The sequence below is a fragment of the Symphalangus syndactylus genome, chromosome 20, assembly GCF_028878055.3.
Source record: "Symphalangus syndactylus isolate Jambi chromosome 20, NHGRI_mSymSyn1-v2.1_pri, whole genome shotgun sequence".
NCBI lineage: Eukaryota > Metazoa > Chordata > Mammalia > Primates > Hylobatidae > Symphalangus > Symphalangus syndactylus.
This window is the reverse complement of record NC_072442.2, coordinates 13,583,288-13,603,241: the sequence shown is the minus strand read 5'-3', so window position 1 is coordinate 13,603,241 and position 19,954 is coordinate 13,583,288. Positions and strand designations below refer to the sequence as shown.

The 19,954-nt window shown below is 49.1% G+C and overlaps 1 protein-coding gene across 1 annotated transcript; it reads right to left on the bottom strand.

Annotated features, from left to right (window-relative positions):
• Positions 1-4,251: 4,251 nt before the first annotated feature.
• NOG (noggin) lies at positions 4,252-6,901 on the bottom strand. Its single transcript, XM_055258569.2, has one exon. The coding sequence runs from the start codon at positions 5,631-5,633 to the stop codon at positions 4,935-4,937; it is 699 nt and encodes a 232-aa protein (XP_055114544.1). The 5' UTR covers positions 5,634-6,901; the 3' UTR covers positions 4,252-4,934.
• Positions 6,902-19,954: the final 13,053 nt, after the last annotated feature.

Genomic DNA, 19,954 nt, shown 5'->3' with positions numbered 1-19,954 from the left:
TCTCCATCCTCACATCTCCTCCTCCATCCTCACTTCAGTGGGTTGACATTCAGTCTATTCTTTGAGGTTTCAGTCAAATGCCTTCTCTGGCTGTGAGCCCTCCTTTTTCCGGCTCAGGTTTATTTGATGCTTTACAAACTCCTCTTTTATCTCTTACCCAGTTCTTATTTATTTATTTATTTATTTTTTAAGAGACAGGGCCTCACTCTGCTGCCCAGGCTGGAGTACAGTCAGGTTACAGCTCACTGCAGCCTTGAATTCCTGGACTCAAGAGATCTTCCTGCTTCAGTCTCCTGAGTAGCTAGGACTACAGGAATGTGCCATCATGCCTGGCTAGTTTTTAAATTTTTTGTAGACATGAAGTTGCCCAGGCTGATTTTGAACTCTGGCCTCAAGCAATCCTCCTGCCTCGGCCTCCCAAATTGCTGAGATTGCAGGTGTGTGCCACTGCACCCAGCCACCAGTTCTTCATTTCTTATCTCCCCTATTGCATTGTAACTTCCTTGTGGGGGTGTAGGGGGAGGAAGTGGGAGGTGCTGGCACATAACAGGGTGTGCAAATATTTTTTGTGTGTGTGGCTTACCAGGCATGAACCCTACAGAGCTTGACTTGAGACTTACTAGCTCACAGTGTGGCATGCATTTTGTCTCCCAAGATGGGTGTTCAAGTCCTTAAAGGAAGGAAGATTATTTGGAAGAAGCATAGGCTTTGGTGGTGTCAGCTTGGATTTTGAACTGTAACCGTGTCACTTACTGTGAGGCTTTGGGGAAGATCCTTAAAATCTCTGAGGTTCAGTTTCCTTATTTGGACACTAGAGGCCTTAGATGAAAATGAGTGTAAAGGCCTAACACACTGCTTGGCACATGACAAACCATTAATAAACACCTGCTAAACAGGTACAACAGAAGGATTGATCCGCTTGCTGATGATCAGTTGTTACTATGTAAACTTTAGGGAGAACTCGCTCCCATCAATTAAAAAAAAAGCAAAGAAAAAAAAGAGAACAAAGAAAAAGAGAACCATGATGAGGCGCACTAGAGAGGCACCACCTAGCCAATCTCAACTGTATTAATCTGCGTGATCTTCAGCAAGTGGCTTCTGAGGTCTTAGTCTTCTCATCGGTAAATTGAGCGGTGGGCATTGGAATCCAAGCTCCCCTCCAGCTCTGACATTCCAAGAGCATTAAAGAAAAAGGATGAATCACTCCCTTCAAAATACCAATATGGGCTGGGCCCTCCCCCTGTAGTCCCCATCGAGCAGAGCTAAGAGCTCTTAATACGCAGCCAGCTTCTTCTTGCAGCTGCCACCAAACTTCAACCCCCTTTCCCAGGGAGTCTCAGAAGCAAGACTGATAATGGACCCATGGCCTTCTCCATCTCAACAGAGAGCTAAATCCGGTTCCCAGACTCTGGGGGCCAGAGGACCCTCCATTGAGAGGGCTGGCTTTCCCTCTCAGTTTGGTCATTGGGCCTCAGTTTGCTCTTGTGTGCAGTGAGAGAGAGAGAGAGAGAGAGTGTGTGTGTGTGGGGGGGGACATTGAAAGTGGAAGGAAGGAATAAAGGGGAGGCTTGCAAATAGGAGGTTGATGAGTGAATTCTCGAAATTGTAGTGGGAGGAATGGGTTGGTGGAAACCTTGCCATTCTCTTCCAGTATTTGGATAAGTTAACATGTATGTATCTGTAATAGTTATAAATCTCCACTCTGGGGAGGCACGGCCCCCCAGCAGCTGCATAAATTCATAGACACAGGTGTCAGAACCGCAGAAGTCACCTAGATCAATTGTCCTCCTTACAGGAGATAGACACTGGATGACCGAAGAGGACAGTTTTCTTGCCTCTTTACCCAGAGCCCTCTCCTCCTTTCCGCGTTGATGCTATTATTAGTATTATCGGCATTAATAATAATGGAGAGGTAACCAGCTGTGCATTAGGCACAATGTTCCAGGACCCGCACTTCCTTCGTTAGCTTCTGGGACTGCCTGGGTCCTGCTGGGTCCTCTTCTGCGGCCGCAGCGGCTTCGGGCCTGCTCTCTGGTTCTGTGCATCCGGTGGTCTGTCTGTCGCCGGTCACGTCTGCAACCCGCGTCCTCCCAGCTCACACCGGCTCCCGCTCTGAAAGCCGAGAAGCTCGCCGGCTGCGGGCGGGTTTTCCAAGTGGGCAGGGGTGAGGAGGAGGGGCGCGGGTGGGCGGGCCTGCGGAGGGAGGAGGGGGCGTCGCGGAGGGGAAGACCTCGCATTGTAATCCAATGACATTGCCAACGTGGGGGTGGGGGCGCTGGCCTCGGCGCGCTCTCCGAGTTTTGGCTGCCCGCCCAGCTGGGAATAACTCTCTTCGCATAATTCGCGTGTTTACCAGGCATGAAAACTCTTGCTTTCGCCCCCCTCGCGTAAGACCCCTCCTCTTCCCCACTCCCCACCACCTCCGCCCCTCGCAAGTGAAACTCTGTCTAAAAAAATATTGGCCCGGGGCACAGAAAGTTTTGCATAAATTCATAAGTGATGAATGGCTGATTTTAACGTTATTTGGGTATTTGTCAGAACTTAACAAATATACATGGGGACGGCAGTTCATAAACTTAAACATCTCAATATCCCCTTTCTTCTGGAAATAAATTACGTTTGTTTGCCCAGCTTGGAGTCTTAAGGTAGCCGACATTAGGAATATTTTAAAAGCCATCATCCATCGAGCATGTCTCCCAGGCGCCAGGAAGATTAAATGAAAGAATCATAAGATGGAGGTCTTTAACTTTTAATCCTTTTACAATGAAGCCTCAGATAGTCGCGGGGGCAGGGTGCCCTCTCTGGGGGGAATAATGCCGTTATTCCTCGGCTCTCAGTTAATGAATACCCTAACGTCTGTCCCACGGCTGACGGAGGCAGCGCCGGGGAGGGGGCTCGGCTCCGGGGCCAGGCTATTGAAATGAGGAGCCATCGAGGCTGCGTCGGGAGGGAAGAAAGCGCCCGGCTGGAGGGACAGGGCGGGCGGGGCCGGGGGCACTGAGACTGCGCTGGGGACCAGGCGCAGGTTTGAAATAATTAGCATAGATTCCCCGGGACTCCGGACTTGGGGGGTTAGGGGGGTGGGGGATGGGGTGGGAGGAACGCCGGGAGGGAGGCGCGGAGAGGTGGCAGGGAGGTGGGGAGGGAGCAAAGGAGAGCGACTTTGGAGTCCAAGATAAATAAAGGGAGCGCTGAGCAGTGTCAGGAAGCTGGCCCACGTGGAGCTGTGCGGACGGGCGCCACTGGGGACAGAGGCTGAGGGACGCATGCGAGAGTCAGGCGTCGGTCCCAAGGAGTTGGCTTTTTAAGGGGTGGGGTGGGAGTGATGTTTTGCACGTCCCTTTAAGGGGTTACGTGCCTTCTGCCCCTATCTAATCTTAAAGCGCAAAGATTCCGGTTCCGATTTCTCCCTCCTCCCCACCCCTCAAGGGGAGAAAGTGCCCAGAGCACGGGCATACCCTCTTCCCAAAAGCAGATGTCAGAGGTGGTGATTTTCACCCAGATTCGGACCCCTCTGAAACCATGGCCCTCAGTCTTCCTTAGATCCCCGGGGAGAGGGGAGGCCAGTGTCAAATCTCCCTGATATCCCCAGCACCTTCGGCCCAGAGTCTGGGATTTCGGGGCTCGGACCTGCAAGATCCCGGAGGCTGTGAGCCTTGTTGATTCTAAGGGATTGCCTCAGCTCGCACCACCGCAGCTTCCGGGCATGCAAAGGGTTAACATGGGCTGGATATTGAGGTGGGGGGTACGAGGCGGGAGGGGTGGCGGGATCTGGGTGGGCGCGCTCTGATCTCCCCCCCCTCCCCATTCCTCGGGGGTCAAGTTTCAGCGGCACTCCGCCCCCAGGGTAGGTGTGAAAGACACGTGTCCCCATTGTGAAGGGCCTGTCAGGCAGGACAAAGCGGCCGCCCACCCTCCCCCCGCCCCTCGGCCCAGCCTGGGGTCAGCTCCAGGGGGCCGGCTGGGTGTCGAGGTCACTACAGGCCCGAGCTTTGGTGACATAGGGGGAAAAGCTAGGAGACTAGGTGGAGGCCACGTGATGTTTTAGTGAGGGGTTAGAGAATATCGCCCCCCCCCCGCCACTGCCCTCAAAAAACTAAGTCACCTCCATCATACCACAGGAGGGGAGTCCGAGGGGATGAGCCCCTTCTCCAACGGGGTAGGAGGCACAGCAGCATCCCCTACCCGCCCCCTCCCACGCCCTCCCACCCCCCATCAATCACCAACACAGAAAATCAGTGTGGAGCGCAGTCGGTTTTAGTGGTTTTCTTTAATCCTGCTCTGCACTTCTTTCTCATTTACTACACGGGATATTATAAAGAATAAATAGCAGATACTCTTAATTTACAATGATTAGTCATTCCATTTGTTCTCTATATTTACAATAACTGTAAAATAACATTGAACTCTATAGCTTCTTCGAGGTCCAAGGAAAACCAAAACACTTTCCGAAGAATGGAAAATAGCTTTTAAAAAGTCCTCTACAAAAGTTCCCCCGTCTCTTTGTACTTTAAGAAAAAAATAACTTTTCCCCCCTGCTTCGCCATGCGAAGGGCACTGGAATATAAATAGCAGGTTAACATTATTAGCAACAACCAGAATAAGTCTCTCTTTTCTGTTCTTTTTTTTTCCTTTTGCTTACTTTTTTTTAAAAATACAGTAGAAGCCGGTAACTTTTAACGTATAATACTGACCTTTTAATAAGTAAATTAAAACTGGGACCGTATATACACACACATATACATTCCTACACAGTTAAACAGTGCATTACATGAACCAGAAAGCTAGGTCTCTGTAGCCCCCCCCTCCCCAAAAAAAAAGAAAAGTTCATTGAAAACCCTCGCTAGAGGGTGGTGGAACTGGTTGGAGGCGGTGCAGGGGGCGTCGGTGGGGATCGATCAAGTGTCCGGGTGCGGGCAGGGGGCCCCCGAGTTCTAGCACGAGCACTTGCACTCGGAAATGATGGGGTACTGGATGGGAATCCAGCCGCAGCGCTGGCCCCCGCGCCGCTGACAGCGCCACCGCAGCACCGTGAGGTGCACGGACTTGGACGGCTTGCACACCATGCCCTCGGGCACGGAGCACGAGCGCTTACTGAAGCAGCTGCCCACCTTCACGTAGCGCGGCCAAAAGCGGCTGCCCAGGTCGTTCCACGCGTACAGCACGGGGCAGAATGTCTGCGACCACAGCCACATCTGTAACTTCCTCCGCAGCTTCTTGCTTAGGCGCTGCTTCTTGCCCTGGGCCAAGCCCTCGGAGAACTCCAGCCCTTTGATCTCGCTCGGCATGGCCCCCGACGGCCGCTGCCGCAGCAGCTGGTCCAGCTCCGCCAGGTCCTCCGCGCCCCCAGCTGCACCCCCGCCCCCGCCGGGCCGGTCCTCGGGGGGCGAGGTGGCCATGAAGCCCGGGTCGTAGTGGCCCCCGAGCAGCGAGCGCAGCAGCGTCTCGTTCAGATCCTTTTCCTTGGGGTCAAAGATAGGGTCTGGGTGTTCGATGAGGTCCACCAGGGGCAGGTTGTCGCTGGGCGCCGGGCGGATGTGGAGATAGTGCTGGCCGCCGGCCGGTGTCGCCCGCAGCCCCAGGACCACCACCAGGGCGTAGAGGGTGACCCCTAGGCTGGGGCAGCGCTCCATGCCTCCGGCGCGCGCCCGGGGCTGCTGCTTCGTCCCGCGTCCCCGGAGGAGAGCACGCCGAGCCCGCGGCGCCGCCGCGCTCCCCCGTCTCTCCGGAGGCGGCTCACCAGAGGCTGGGCAGGCGCAGGGCCGGCAGCATGAGCAGCCGGGAGAGCCCTTCGCGCAGCGCCGGCTCCCACCGGGGCGGAAGAAAGGCACACAAGTTGGCCGCAACTCCTATCCCGGGTCTACTGGGGAAGGCGGCCGCGGCAGGGCATCCGAAATTACTCCAGGGCGACCGCGGGGCGCGGGAGGCGCCGGCTCCTCGCTGCCTTCCCGGGCCGGCGGCGGCGCAGGGCGCGTGGACGAGCCGCTCTCCCCTCCTCCTCTCGCTGCTCTTCGTCCTGCCGCTCTGTGCAAGCGCCGCTGGCTGAGCTGGTCCTAGGGGCACTTCCCTCCGCCTGCTCCGGGCTCCGCGGCCGGCTCTGCCCGGCGGACTCCAGCGGCGGCGGCGGCGGCGGCGTCCGCGCACGTTGGCACCGGTTTGTCTGTCTCGCAGGGTCCAAGCCTTTAAATTTCCTGCACTTTCAGCTCCATCACCATGGAAACCACTGACTCTCTCGGCGTTGCCCCCTCCCCCTTCTTCCCCCCAAACAACAACCCCACCCCCCACTTCTCCACCCCCGAGGAGCTGGAGCTGCACAGGCTCCGGGGGAAGCCGCCTGTACTCGCCGCGGAGGCGGCGGCGGCGGCTTCGGCAGCGCCCAAGGCTGTGCCCCGCCGGACCCAGATGCCCCGGGAAGCCGACAGTCCGGCTGCCCGCCGGAGCTCACAGGCGGCGGCGGCGGCGGCGGCGGCAGCGGCGGTGGCGGCGGCGGTGGCGCTTGGCAGGTCTCCGCGCAATTTTCTCTCTCCCCCACCACCCACCCCCCTTCTCCTCCTCCTGCAAAATGCACCGCCCCCCTCCTTTCTCCTGGAGCAATGCAACTGGGGCTCTAGGCGCCCCGCCAGGGCCAGTCCTGGGGAAAGCTCGCGGCGGCGCTGGAGCCGGGCTGGAGGGTGCAGAGCCGGTGTTGGGGGGGCGGTGCTCGAGGTGGGGCTGGAGGGTTTCTCACTAGCTGGTTGCTTTGCACTGGGAGGGGAGCAGCGGGGAAGTGCTGGGGGCTCGTTTCTCGGTGCATGCAGTTCGCAGCAAGAAATTTCTCCATGTGCATGGAGCGTTTTCCCCGAGCGCGTCTCGCCTTCGTCTCTCCCGGGCTCTTGATCTAAGTCCCCTCCCCCCAACACACACACACACACACACACACACACACACACACACACACACACAGCCCCTACCCCACCCCCCTTTGCACCAGGGAGTCCGAGAGCCGCAGCGTTGCGCAGCGTGATGTAATTCTTAGGAAGCACTCCTGTCTGTCTGCCCCTCGGGCCCACGAGGAGGTTCCGCTCCTCACCATCCTCCTCCTCCTTGGCCGGGTCCTGCACCCTGAGTGGCCTAGCCTCAGGGGCGCGACTGGCTCGCCTGCGGCTCCCCTAGCCCGCTCGGCTCCGCGCGGCCGCCTCTCGGCTCCCTGGGGGCGGCGCGCCCTCTGCTGGCCCGCTGTGAGCCCTGCACCTGGCGCTGGCGGGGGCGGCCGTGCGAGGTGGGTTGACCGCTGCCCGCTCTGCCCAGCTCAGCTTCTGCTTCTGTGTCCGTGTCATTTCGTGTGTGTCTGCGTCTGCTGACGGGTCCGTTTTGGTTCTGGCTATTTTCCCGAAGCTCTCCAGGCCCCCAATGTAAACAAACTTCCTGAGATTCCTTCTCAATCCCCTCAAATTTCACAAGAATGCGTGCAGCACCTTCTACCTCAGGTAAATCGGTCTCTGGTCTCAGTGGGTGCGAGTGGGGACCAGAAACTTGAAAGGTGAGCTGACAGCAGACGCACCTGAGTCTTGCCCGGGGTCCACCCTGATATAACTCGGACAAGTCATTTTCCTCACTTTTCGCATTAGTGACATAACTATTAATAGATTTCTCTTCCAGCCCTACCTTTCTGTGATTTTAAATAAACCTCCGTGATGCTTTCTCTTTCAGAAGCAGTTTCTCTTTGATGGGAGATGGGTGCTGAAGTGACACCTCCAGTTAATTTCCCCTCGGACGAGGAACTCAATCTAAGCTTTAAAATGCAAACTCAGTTTTCTTTGTGGTAAATGTGATTGGAATCTGGAAAAAGCTGGAGAAGAGAGACTTGGAGTGGATGACTCAAGTATTTGCCAGTCTTCCATGGGGTGGGAGTTAAGAGGTCCCATTGTAACAACCTAAATCGCTCAACTTTCTTTCCCCAAAGATCTGGTTTTTCCTTTCAACCTGCCCCACCCCAACTCCCAAAGTTTATCATCTGTCTAAGGAAGAAAACACTTTGTTGCATACTACAGTCTTTCTGCAAAACCTCTATTAAAAGGGGTGGGCAGTTTCAGCTGAAAGCGTTTCCCTCAATTTTAAAATCTAGACAACTAGAATTAGACTATCAAGGGACTGCTCAAAAGGAGATCTTGCTTTGATGGATACTGGAGATAACAACAACCCATTGGTTGTTTGAATTGGGCTGACTTTGAAATAATGTGTGATTAGAACCTGGTACAGGCCGGGCACGGTGGCTCATGCCTGTAATACCAGCACTTTGGGAGGCTGAGGCAGACGGATCACTTGGGGTCAGGAGTTGGAGACCAGCCTGCCCAACATGCTGAAACCCTGTCTCTACTAAAAATACAAAAAAAAAAAAAAAAAAAAAAAAAATTAGCTGGGCGTGGTGGCAGGCTCCTGTAATCCCAGGTACTCTGGAGGCTGAGGCACGAGAATCACTTGAACCTGGGAGGCGAAGGTTGCAGTGAGTTGAGATTGCACCACTGCACTCCAGCCTGAATAACAGAGTGAGACTCTGTCCCCACCTCCCCAACCCCTCCCCCCGCAAAAAAAGAACCTGGCACATAGTAGGCTCCTAAGCATACCTCTTTCTTTTTGATGTGCTTTATGGGGATTCAGCACTAGTTTGTTTCCTTATGAAGATTCCATGTTCCAGAGCAATTTTGTCACTGATGTGAATTAACTAAGAAAATTATTTAGTGGAGTTCAAGGGCTAAACTCTAGGTCAGCCCTCCTGAGATGGTAGGTTCCAATTAATGACATTATATCGTGCTGGTTTCTATTCTTTTAATCCCCCTCTCCTCTCCTTCAAATCACGTATTTTTGCTTGAAAACCAACCCAGATCATTTATTTAGTTAGGCTGAGCAGATTTGACTGAACAGCAAAAAAGGTCCCTCAGGAACCAGAAAAAAACCATGCTTGAGAACAGATGGGGTGACCTGTTTATGGAGTATCTACTGGGTGAAGACCATCAGGAAAAATACAAAGAAGAAAGAATTCATAGTCAGTCTCCGTCATGCAAGACTTTTGTAGTACAGTTAGGGGAGATATGACAAGCACAAGAAGAAAATAGTAAAAGGACATCGGAAAAATTTATAAATTCCCATAACAGTGTGGACTAGTTTTTTTTATAACCTTTTCTTTTTAAAATCCATGTCCCCTTTTGATAAATATAACAGTATCATGCTCTTCTTTGAATGTTGTTTAAAGTTTTTAAAATACATTATTATAACCAAAAAGAAGCCCAAGCAATTATTATATTAGCTATACTGTTTTCAAACCATATCTACCCCTCTTCAGTGGGAAGTTCTGAAATGCCACATTTGGGAATCTTGCAACTCCTAACTCTGTGCCACACTGGAGTAGCCCGTGCGCTTAGGTACTGAGTGAACCTGGGGATGTTGGTATCAGAGACTAAGCAGTACTAAGACCTTAATGGTAGAGCTGAGTTTTAGCTGAGCATCATGAAGAAGGATGTATTTATCTGAGTATGGAGAGGAGGAGATTTGAGAGATAGGATGTACATCTACGTGAAGAAGGGAACCACACTTGTATGAGGGACAGCCAGAAAATCTGGGGATATGAGAGGTGGAGGAAGAAATGTCCCAGACAGGGAAGCTCCACGACTTTTGGACCAGGTGGATTAAAGTTGGAATTCTGGCTGTGCCCCTCACCGGCTGTGTTACCTTTTTAACACAGTCATCTTAACCACCCCGTTTCCATTCTCTCATCTGTAAGATGGGGATGATACACACCTCTCAGAATCATGCCATGTAAAAGAGGTAAGGAATGCTTAGACTATCAAGGTGCTTGGGGCAGAGCCTATATTGGGCAATGGTTTTTCAACACGTTGCTTCTTCAGAGAACCCCACTGCCCTCAATTGGCCAACCATCTCAGGTTTGAGCGGAAGAGGGTTGAAGGGGTGAGGATGCTGCTGAAATGAACTCCAACACCTTTGGACTTGCTTTCTGTCCACTCCATCTGTGCAACTTGAGGGCTGCCAGGCTTCAGGAGTCTGAGGGAGGGAGGACTGTAGTTTCTTAGGAGATTCCGTAGCCAACCCATTTTGATGCTTCTGTGGTTCTGTTGAAGAGGGAGCTTGACAAAACTGGACAAAGAGGGTTGTATTTCTTCCAAAGGAAGCTGTGGGCGGAAGATGGGCCAACAGAAGTACGGCTATCAGCTTGACACTCGCTGTGGGCGGTGTTTGGACTGTAGTGGGGATTGGTTGGGGACTTAGGCCTCAGGAGGCTACATAGGAAGAGTCTAATAAACAACATAAATGGAGGCCCGTCCCTAGGTAGCCCCATCTCAGGTTTCTGTCCCTGCAAAATTCTCTGGGCAAGGTCAATGGAAGCACTCCTTTAAACAGTCGCTGGGGCAACTCCAGGTCAAAGGCAAGAGGAGCCTGAGGGTGCTTTTATGTATCTTCTCTTATTTCTATCATGATTCTAAGAACAATTTGACAATCTTCTTGCTTCTTTGGCCCTGGAAATGTAGACCTAAGGCAACTGTGGGTGATGCCTAAAGGGCATGGAGCTTGAGGTCAGAAAACTTGCAATCTACCAGCTGTGTGACCTTGGGTGAGACACTCTACCTTTCAAGGACCATGAGACATCCTTGGAGAATGCATGAGAACTGCCATCTTTTACATCTCGCGTCATCCCAGGCATTGAAATTCTCTACCCTCTGTTTCTGACCATCTCTTGGGACCCGTAAATGTAGAATCTGATGGGCTTTCTCTTAATGAGACCCCAAAATGGCATTCTTGGGCTTGACTTAACTTAGCAAAGGGAGAACAAGTCAGCCATGAGGCTTGCCATATATCTCTCCTGACTGCCAGAAGGAAGTGACAGTACAGGTGGCACTGAGGTCAGAGGGTGGTGAACTCCATGTAGCCTCCTGGGTGCTGGGGAGCCCTGGCCAGTTCAGAACTCACAGTAAGGGTAGAAAGAACCCAGTTCAGCTTCACAGGGCATTATAATTGTGTGTGTGTGTGTCCCATTGGTGATTAGATTCTGGTGAGAAGTAACTAAAATGGGCATGCTGGGCAAAAGAGGGAAAATAGGAGAGAAAGAGGAAGGAGAGAGTGGGAAATCACTCTAAAACGTCGTCTGGGGTGGGAACGTGGGCAAATACATGTGAAATACATTTCCCAAAATAGAGACAAAGTTTAGGACCAAAGGAGGAAAGGAGCTTCAGCTAGCTTATTCCAGCCCCGACAGCCCCTTCCCCTCCTCAGTCTGGCTCCTGCTCTGCCTGTAGCCCCCTCCCCATCTGGCTCCACACTGGGGAAGGGGAGACGTCTCTGGAGCCCGGTGGCTCATTCATCTCCTGATAAACTGTTTATCTGAGTTTTAACGAGGGCGCCTCTCTCCAGCCCTGGAGACAGAAGACTCGGCATGTTTAGCCTGCCCTGATGTGGGGGGCCTGGGGGTGGGTGGGGGCGACGCTAGCAGGCATATCTTCTCCCCTTGCCTGCCCTCAGCTCTCCTGGGCTTCATGTTGCATTTCCTTGGCTGAAGTCTGGGTCTAGGGTGGACCCAACGTTTTCCTATGGAAAGGAAATCGTTGTACAATCCTTCTCTCTCCAGCCACTGCTTTACACACACACACACACACACACACACACACACACACACACACACACACACATTCTAAATAAAATCTAAAGACCGACAACACTTGGTTCTGAGTCATGGACTTTTACCATATGTGACCCAGTATTTCAAAAGGGGAATGAATGGAATATTACCGATACAGTATTGCTGGTGTGGGACAAGAATCCCCAAAATGATGGGGAGGGGGGCTATGATGTGAACGGATAACTGTCATCGAATAGAAACACAAACTCTAAACGCTCTAGGACTTGCTTCCTACTCCCCACCATACACTGTCATAGATTTGCACAGGCACACAATTTTCCGATACTGAAAGCCTACCTGTACTGCAGAGCCTACCTTCCTGGTCCCAATGCATATGTAGTTAATCAATACAAACACATGAGTGCACATGCACACACATGCATATACACACATATCACACACACTCGCTATGCACTGCTCCCCAACACACCACACATACCACACACACAGACACACACCGCACACCACACACACACAAACCACACCACATGCACACACACCATACCACACACACCACATGTGCACACAGACACACACACACAAACCACACACACCACACACCCATACTTCTGCCTCTTCTGTTCCTATCTGGGCTTAAAGGTTTCTGAAGGCGGTTCCCTTTAGTGACCTGCCATGGGAAATTGATACACTGCCTCCTCCTGCCAAAAACACACCAACACCCATCTCAATGTACACTCGCATTTCCCCCGCATCCTCTCATCCCACTGCCTCAGATAGATGTGTATTGAGATAATAACGTCTAGTCTCCCTTATCCTTATCTCCCTTATCTTGACTCAAAGGCTCAAGGTAACAAGCAGACAGAAGCTCAATGGAGTGAAAAATAAGGTGAAAAATGACCCCATTTCAGGTGGGTGGGATGAATCACGGGTTCCAGCTACCGAGTCCACCTAACACAACACCTTCACCTCTCTGACTTTTTTCCTAGCCCCTACTCCGTCTCCTCACCATCCAAGTCATGGTACAGCTTTGGATATGACTTGCTGTGACCACCTACTGTCATCCATCAGTCTTTTTTTCATTTATCTCATCACCAGGCATGTACCCCAATTACAGACACATTGCTCAACAAGAGATAAGATGGAGTCTCATCTCTTGAGGAGGTCACAGATGATTGGGGAAAAAAAATAAAGATTACAATTCAGGATGTCAGCTGCCATGAGGAGGCATAGAAATGTTGGGCTGGGGGATCCAAAAAGGCTTCCTAAAAGATTTGATGTCCAAGTTGACTTTTTAATTTTTTTCTTTTTTTTTTTTTTTGAGACAGGGTCTCATTCTGTCATCCAGGCTGGAGTGCAGTGGCATCATCTCGGCTCACTGCAGCCTCTGCCTCCCAGGTTCAGATGATTCTCCTGCCTCAGCCTCCCAAGTAGCTGGGATTACAGGCATGCGCCACCACATCTGGCTAATTTTTGTATTTTTAGTAGAGACCGGGTTTCACCATGTTGGCCAGGCTGGTCTCGAACTCCTAACCTCAAGAGATCCTCCTGCCTCAGCCTCCCAAAGCGCTGGGATTACAGGTGTGAGCTACCATGTCTGGCTTGATGTCCGCGTTGAAAGACCTGAAAAATCAAGAGGTGGTTACAGAACAAATGGGTGAGGAGAGGGCACTGGCTGGATGACATTTGGGGTAGTGGGGAGGAGGTGTGACATAATCCAAATTCTGGGGGTGGGTTGGCAGTGGCCAGAGTTAGGGCTTGAGGAATAGAGACTGGAAGACCAGAGGCCTTGCATGGTGGACCACTGAAGGGTCTTAAGCTGTTTTAAATAGGATTTGAATTTAGACTTGAGCTTAGAAATATTTGAAACAAACCTTAGAAACCATCTAAATATGGCGATTATAGGTCTTAAACATTTCAAGACAGTCCCTATTAAGAAGTGGCCGGGCACGGTGGCTCACGCCTGTAATCCCAGCACTTTGGGAGGCCGAGGCAGGCGGATCACGAGGTCAGGAGATCGAGACCATCCTGGCTAACACCGTGAAACCCCGTCTCTACTAAAAATACAAAAAATTAGCCGGGCGTGGTGGCAGGCGCCTGTGGTCCCAGCTACTCGGGAGGCTGAGGCAAGAGAATGGCGTGAACCTGGGAGGCAGAGCTTGCAGTGAGCTGAGATCACGCCACTGAACTCCAGCCTGGGTGACAGAGCGAGACTCTGTCAAAAAAAAAAAAAAAAAAAAAGAAGTGAAAACAAAAATTCATTATGTGTTACATCAAGATTGAAATCTAGGATTTCAACTCTAGAGCCCTTGATTTTAATCTCTATGCAGGGATTATTTTACGTACGAGGAAACTGTTAAAAAATGTTTGTAAGTCATTAATCGTAATGATTATCCTGAAAGAATGGGGTTATTACCCTTAAAGTGTGAGGTGAGGAAGAGAGCTCACTTTTTACTTTATGTAAATCTGATTTAAAAAAAGATGGCAATCAACATTTTCGTATTTAAGGAAAAAATCAGTAAAAGATTAAAGTCAGTGAGTTTAGAAGAAACAATTTGCCCCAAAGTTACACCATTAGGCATTAGTAAAACTGAAAATGGTGTTTAAAGCTCTAAATGTTAAAAAGATTTTTGAAGCCAGCAGCAGGCTGCAGGGTAGGCACGATTCTTATTCTTAGGTGATCTTCATTTTATGTTGAGTTAAATGGTACAGTGTTCACCTATGATGGTAAAATGAGGAAGTACATTTGTGGAACTTTCGTATGCATATGTGCTTGTGCATGTGTGTGTGTGCGCGCGCACACATATAAGTATGTGACAGACACTGTTTCATGACACTTTGATTTCCTGTCTCAGGCATCTACAGAGAAATCAGATTGCTTTCCAAATAAAGCGAAAACCCACTGCTAGGCTGGGAAATAAAACTAAAATGAACCAAAAACCACTCTCATGCTTGATTGAAAAAAAACTGTGCAGTCTGGAATGAGTTTGGTGTGGAAGCAACTGATTGGAAATAAGCCACCTAAGTTGAGGGTTTGGAGGCTGAGGTCCCTAAATAAGTACCAAAGGAACTTACCCTTTGGTAGAATGGGGAGGTGGGGATAACTACCTCCCCATTTTATAGAGAAATTGAGGGCCAGAGAAGTGAGGGGGTGTCTCAATGCTCTGCTCTTGACTCAAGGATCATCTATGGAGGCAGAAAGAGGCTTCTTAGCTCAGAGCCGTGAGCCCAAAGCGGGCTTCTTAATACATCTGCTGTCTTGCTCTGAATCCACGTTTGACTCCGGAGATCATCAGTACCAGCAGGCCAGGGAGGTTTAGTTGTGGGCAGTGACTTTTGGCAACCTGGTTGAGTAGAGGAGAGGGCTCATTTCATCTTCCTCCCACTTTCCCGACCCCATCCTCATCCCCACCTCCCATAATGGAGCATGACTGTAGTAAAACAAGGCTTTTGATCAAGCTTCTCCACCTCGCTCTTAAGACAAACAATGTCTCTGAAACCCTCAACTGTTTTTTTATTTTTCTTATATCTAAGGTTTCGTCTTAGTGTCTTTACTCAGCTTCATTTAAAAATGCCCTCAAGGAAAAAAAATTTGCTTTTTTATTTTAATTCACAAAACATACCTACAACAAATGAAAGGAAGGCTTCAGAGTTACACAAACAATCACCTTAAAGTTCTAAAGGGGGTTCTTACTTTTCCTGTAACCCACTGGGCAACCGCAAATGGTTTACAATCTGTTCTTTGGCATAATAGGTTAAGAACATAAGTAAATTTATTAGTTAAAATACGAATAAAAATAAAGCAGTGGCTAGTCCTTCACCAGCATGGCTTGTGTTTCAACACAGGACTTTTTGAGATATGATTCATTATTCATTGGAGTTTTGGAAAAAAATTAGTTTCATAAATTGTTGGTATGCTTATAAATTTAAAGAAAAAATTTTTTTTCACTCATGATAGAGAGAGTGGATAAGGTTAGAGCTGGTACCCAGGCTTGGGCCTCTTTGTCCCTTCCCTACAAAATGAATTCAGTACACTACAATTTCAGACAAATGTCTCTTTTCTCACACAAAAGCTTAACCATGTTAACTGGTTAATGTAAAGCTTGATTAAACTCGCAAAGATAATCCCTAAAATGCTGGGAGAAGGGTCCTTAAAGTGCCTGGAGGTGGCAGGGAGGAGGCGGGCCAGTAATGAGGCAAGGTTGTGATTCCAATCTCATTTTCCCTTTGCATTGTTTCAGAAGTGAATTACTGCAGTGGTTCAGCAGAATACATTGAGAAAAATGCAAAGCTGCTTCCCGCACCTCCTCAAGGATTTGAGTCACCTCGGATAAGGCTTTAAATATAATATCAGACATCGTAATGATCGTGCCACGGGCGTAAGAAAATCCTGGCAGATCACATTTTATAGAACTCTGCTTTTCTTTCAGACCTAGCCCAGAAGGAGAGGCAGCTACATTTTAGACTAAATGTTTATGGTTTAAGCTTCTTCAACAGCATGAACGTTTACTTCTGAGCTAGTCCTATTGTTCCGTCTGTGATTTAAATATGGTTCTTCTAAATATTTTGACAGCAAAGCAAGTCTTGGGGGCACTTGTACTTTTTCTAGGGACTTCAGGGCTGTCATTGGTTGCAGGGTAGGGGTTTGGTGAGATCTCTGACTTGTCATTTGTAGCAGCTATTCTTCATCTCACAGGTATGAGGTGCTAGATGGGGTCTTTATCTCTCACCAAAGGTCACCACTGAGAAGTAAGGCTTGCAGATAGCACTGGCTCACCCAAGACAGACAGCTTCCTGCTGAAGTTCAGTGAAGTGCCCCCTCATTTCTCCCAGTCTTAGTATTCCTGAAGAAGAAACAGGCTAAAATAAATTGCTGTAAGAATGGGAATTGTAATTATTCAAAAACCTCTAAGGATTCTTCTGGTTACTTTCAAGATAAAGTTATGACATTTGATGCCATTTCCAACCTGACCACAGTCTACCTTTCTCCTATTACCTTGTTCTACTCTTTGCTGTTTGTGTATATTTAGCTTGGAGGTCTCTACACATAGCCTGCACTTCCTCACTGTTACGTGTCCTGTGTACTCACTTTCTCCCTTTTGCAAAATCACTTGCCACCCTCTAGATCCTGCTTAAACATTGCTTCCTCCATTCTTGATTCTGCCTGGGAAGATAAATTGCTCCCTCCTCTCAGTCCTACACCGCCTCATTCCTTCCTCTAGCTCACCCATTAGTGACTGCATTCAGGCTGATGGCTGTCCTGCCTGCTGGACAACGAGCTCTTTATGGGAGTTCAACTCCTTATTCCCAGTGCCTGGCCTTGTGTTTATTATACAGTAGGTGCCTGGTAAATGAACGAACACCTGAACTTGTTTAATTACTTCTGGTTACCATATTGGATCCTGGTAATGGGTAGATGGAAGCGATGGTGGTCAAAACAATGCCCATTTCTTAATTAACAGCTTATGATGTTTGATCTTCTCTTATAAATCACATCCTTCTCTTGGCTGAGTCTGTCTATTTACAGAAAAAAGTTTAGTCAGGTTCCTCATAGGTGTCTGGAAAATAAAAAGACCAGTTTGACCCAAATAGATGCTTTACGATGTAACTGGTACGCACCAATGTCTTGTCCGTGTTGAACTAGAGATGGCCTGGTTGTTGTTCCAACACCCTCAGCAGCCTGAATCCTCACAAATTAGCAGCTCTGTATCTTGAAGTCAGCTGATTTTGGCAGCAGAAGCAATTCAGTGCAGGGGAGAGGGTGAGGGATGGTTGGCTCTATCCCAGGAAGCTGCAGCTTGGGCTGTTGTTGGGGTGGGGTGGGGAGTAGTTGAATGATCCCAGCTCATTCTGGAGAGGCAGCAGCTGCTGTGAGATGTCAGGCTAACCTCAGCCCATGTCCTCAGAAAGGAAGATGGTGCAGGCTCCCACTCCCATCCTTGGGACCCCAAGACCTAGTTTTTGTCGGAACTATTTTTCTTCCCTTCCACCCCACCGCTCCCAGTCCCTGCCATGTTCTTGGAGAGGTGGACTCAGAAGCCATTTCCAAAAGGGCAGAAGAGCACTAATCTCTCTGAAGACAGCTCTCCTTGGTGTCCAATTCCTCTTTTTGTAGCCAAAGAGCCTTGCTCACCATCTGGCATGGTCAGCACTCACTGGGGGTGGCTGGATCAATGGCTGGGTTCACTGTCAACACTGACGGGGTGCAGTTCCCTAAACATCTTTTAGGTCCTCTAAACTGTCATTCCCCAGTCACAGTTGTCCAGATAACCAGGTCAAAGGTGCACCTTTGAGTATTCTTTTCCCAGCCTGAATGACGCAGCCCAATGCAAGAGCTTCTCAGGGAGAGCTCCATGTTATTCGGGCTCTGTCCACCTGGCACAAAGGGCAATGCTTTGAAGAAGAAATGGATTAAGATATTAGATTACAGTTTCTCTAGCCAGGCTCAGGGCCTGTGCTGAATGTTCTCTCCCAAGTAGAGTGACTTGGCAGAGTGGGTCAGGCCTCCTGCCTTCCTTACTTTCCTCCACTCTCCACTGCCTTCTGGGTGGGAGGCGGAAGGGGAGGGGGGACACTCACTCTCCATGACTTACATCAACATTTTTGTAAAAGTCAAACAGGGCTGTATTTTTTTTGTCTTATACTTTTGCACATGTTCTGTCCTACCTCGGGGCAGCATGAAGATGCAGGCAAAAATAGTCAGTGGATCATGGATGAGACATGGCTGTGGAGAAGCAACAACTCAACAAGAACATTTAATTAATTAATTAATTAATTTATTTATTTATTTGGAGACAGGGTCTTGCCGTGTTGGCCAGGCTGGAGTGCAATGTCATGATCATGGCTCACTGCAGCCTCAACTTCCCAGGCTCGAGTGATCCTCCCATTTCAGTTTTCTGAGTAGCTGGGATTACAGGTGGCACCACCACGCCAGGCTAATTTTTGAATTTTTTTGTAGAGAAGGGGTTTTGCTATGTTTCCCAGATTGGTCTCGAACTCTTGGACTCAACCGATCTGACTGCTTTGCCCTCCCAAAATCCTGGGAATACAGGTGTGAGCCATTGCACCTGGCCCAAGAAGATTAATGTTAACCTCTTTCTTCTCTTCCTCCTCCACCTTCCCAATTACTGAACTCTTACTATGTGCTGATACAGTGCATTATATTTGTTGTCTTATTCAGTCCTGCAGACATCTCAGTTTATAATCAAGGACACTAAAGCTGAGAGAGGTCAAGTGACCTGACCAAGGTCACACAAGTAGGAAGTAACACAGCTGAGGTTTAACTCTCTGCCTAACTCCAAAGCTTCTGATTTATTCCATGTGGCCTTTTTGGGTTTCATCTGGAATCCTGCTTTTGGTATTGTTTGTACAACTTATAAATGTGGAAGGTAGCGATGGGGGTGGAGAAGGACACAAAAGTGGAATCCAATGTGACCCACAAAATGGTAGTATAAATTATTAATGAATGCAAATAGGCCTGGTAAATTTATACATGAATTGCAATCATACACACCAACTTGGGGACAGTGCTTGCCTTTGGGGAGAGGGACAGAATGTAAAGTACTTGGTGGATACTTACGTGTGTCTATACCATATTATTTCTTTGAAAAAGGAAAGAGATCAAAGCAAACATAAAATAAATACTAATCTTTGGTGTTCAAAAACCACAATGTGATAGCACTCATACCCATTAGAATAGCTGATATCAAAAAAAGGGAAGGAAAATAAGTGTGATGAGGATGTGGAGAGACGCAAACCCTTGTGTGCTGCTGGTGGGAAAGTAAAATAATGCAGCCTCTATGGAAAACAGTATCGTACCCCCACACAAAATTAAAAATGGAAATAGCATATAAACCATCAATTCCACTGCTGGGTACATCCTTCACGTAACTGAAACAGGGACTCAGATATTTATACATCTTTTTTTTCATAGCATTATTCACAATAGCTAAAAGGTGGAAGTAGCCCATGTGTTCATTGATGAACGGATAAATAAAATGTGGTATATCCATACAATGGGGTATTATTCAGCCTTAACAAGAAAAGAAATTCTGATGGCCTCAGCGTGGGTAAAGCTTGAAGACATTATGCTAAGTGAAACAAGCATAAGTCACAAAAGGACAAATACCGTATAATTTCACTTATATGAGGTACCTAGAGTGGTCAGATTCATAGAGATGGAAAGTAGAATGATGGTGGCCAAGGGCTGGGGGGAGGGAAAATGGGAAGTTACTGTGTAATGGGTATGGAGTTTAAGTTGGTGTGTTAGTCTGTTCTCATGTTGCTAATAAAGACATATCTGAGACTGGGTAATTTATGAAGGAAAGAGGT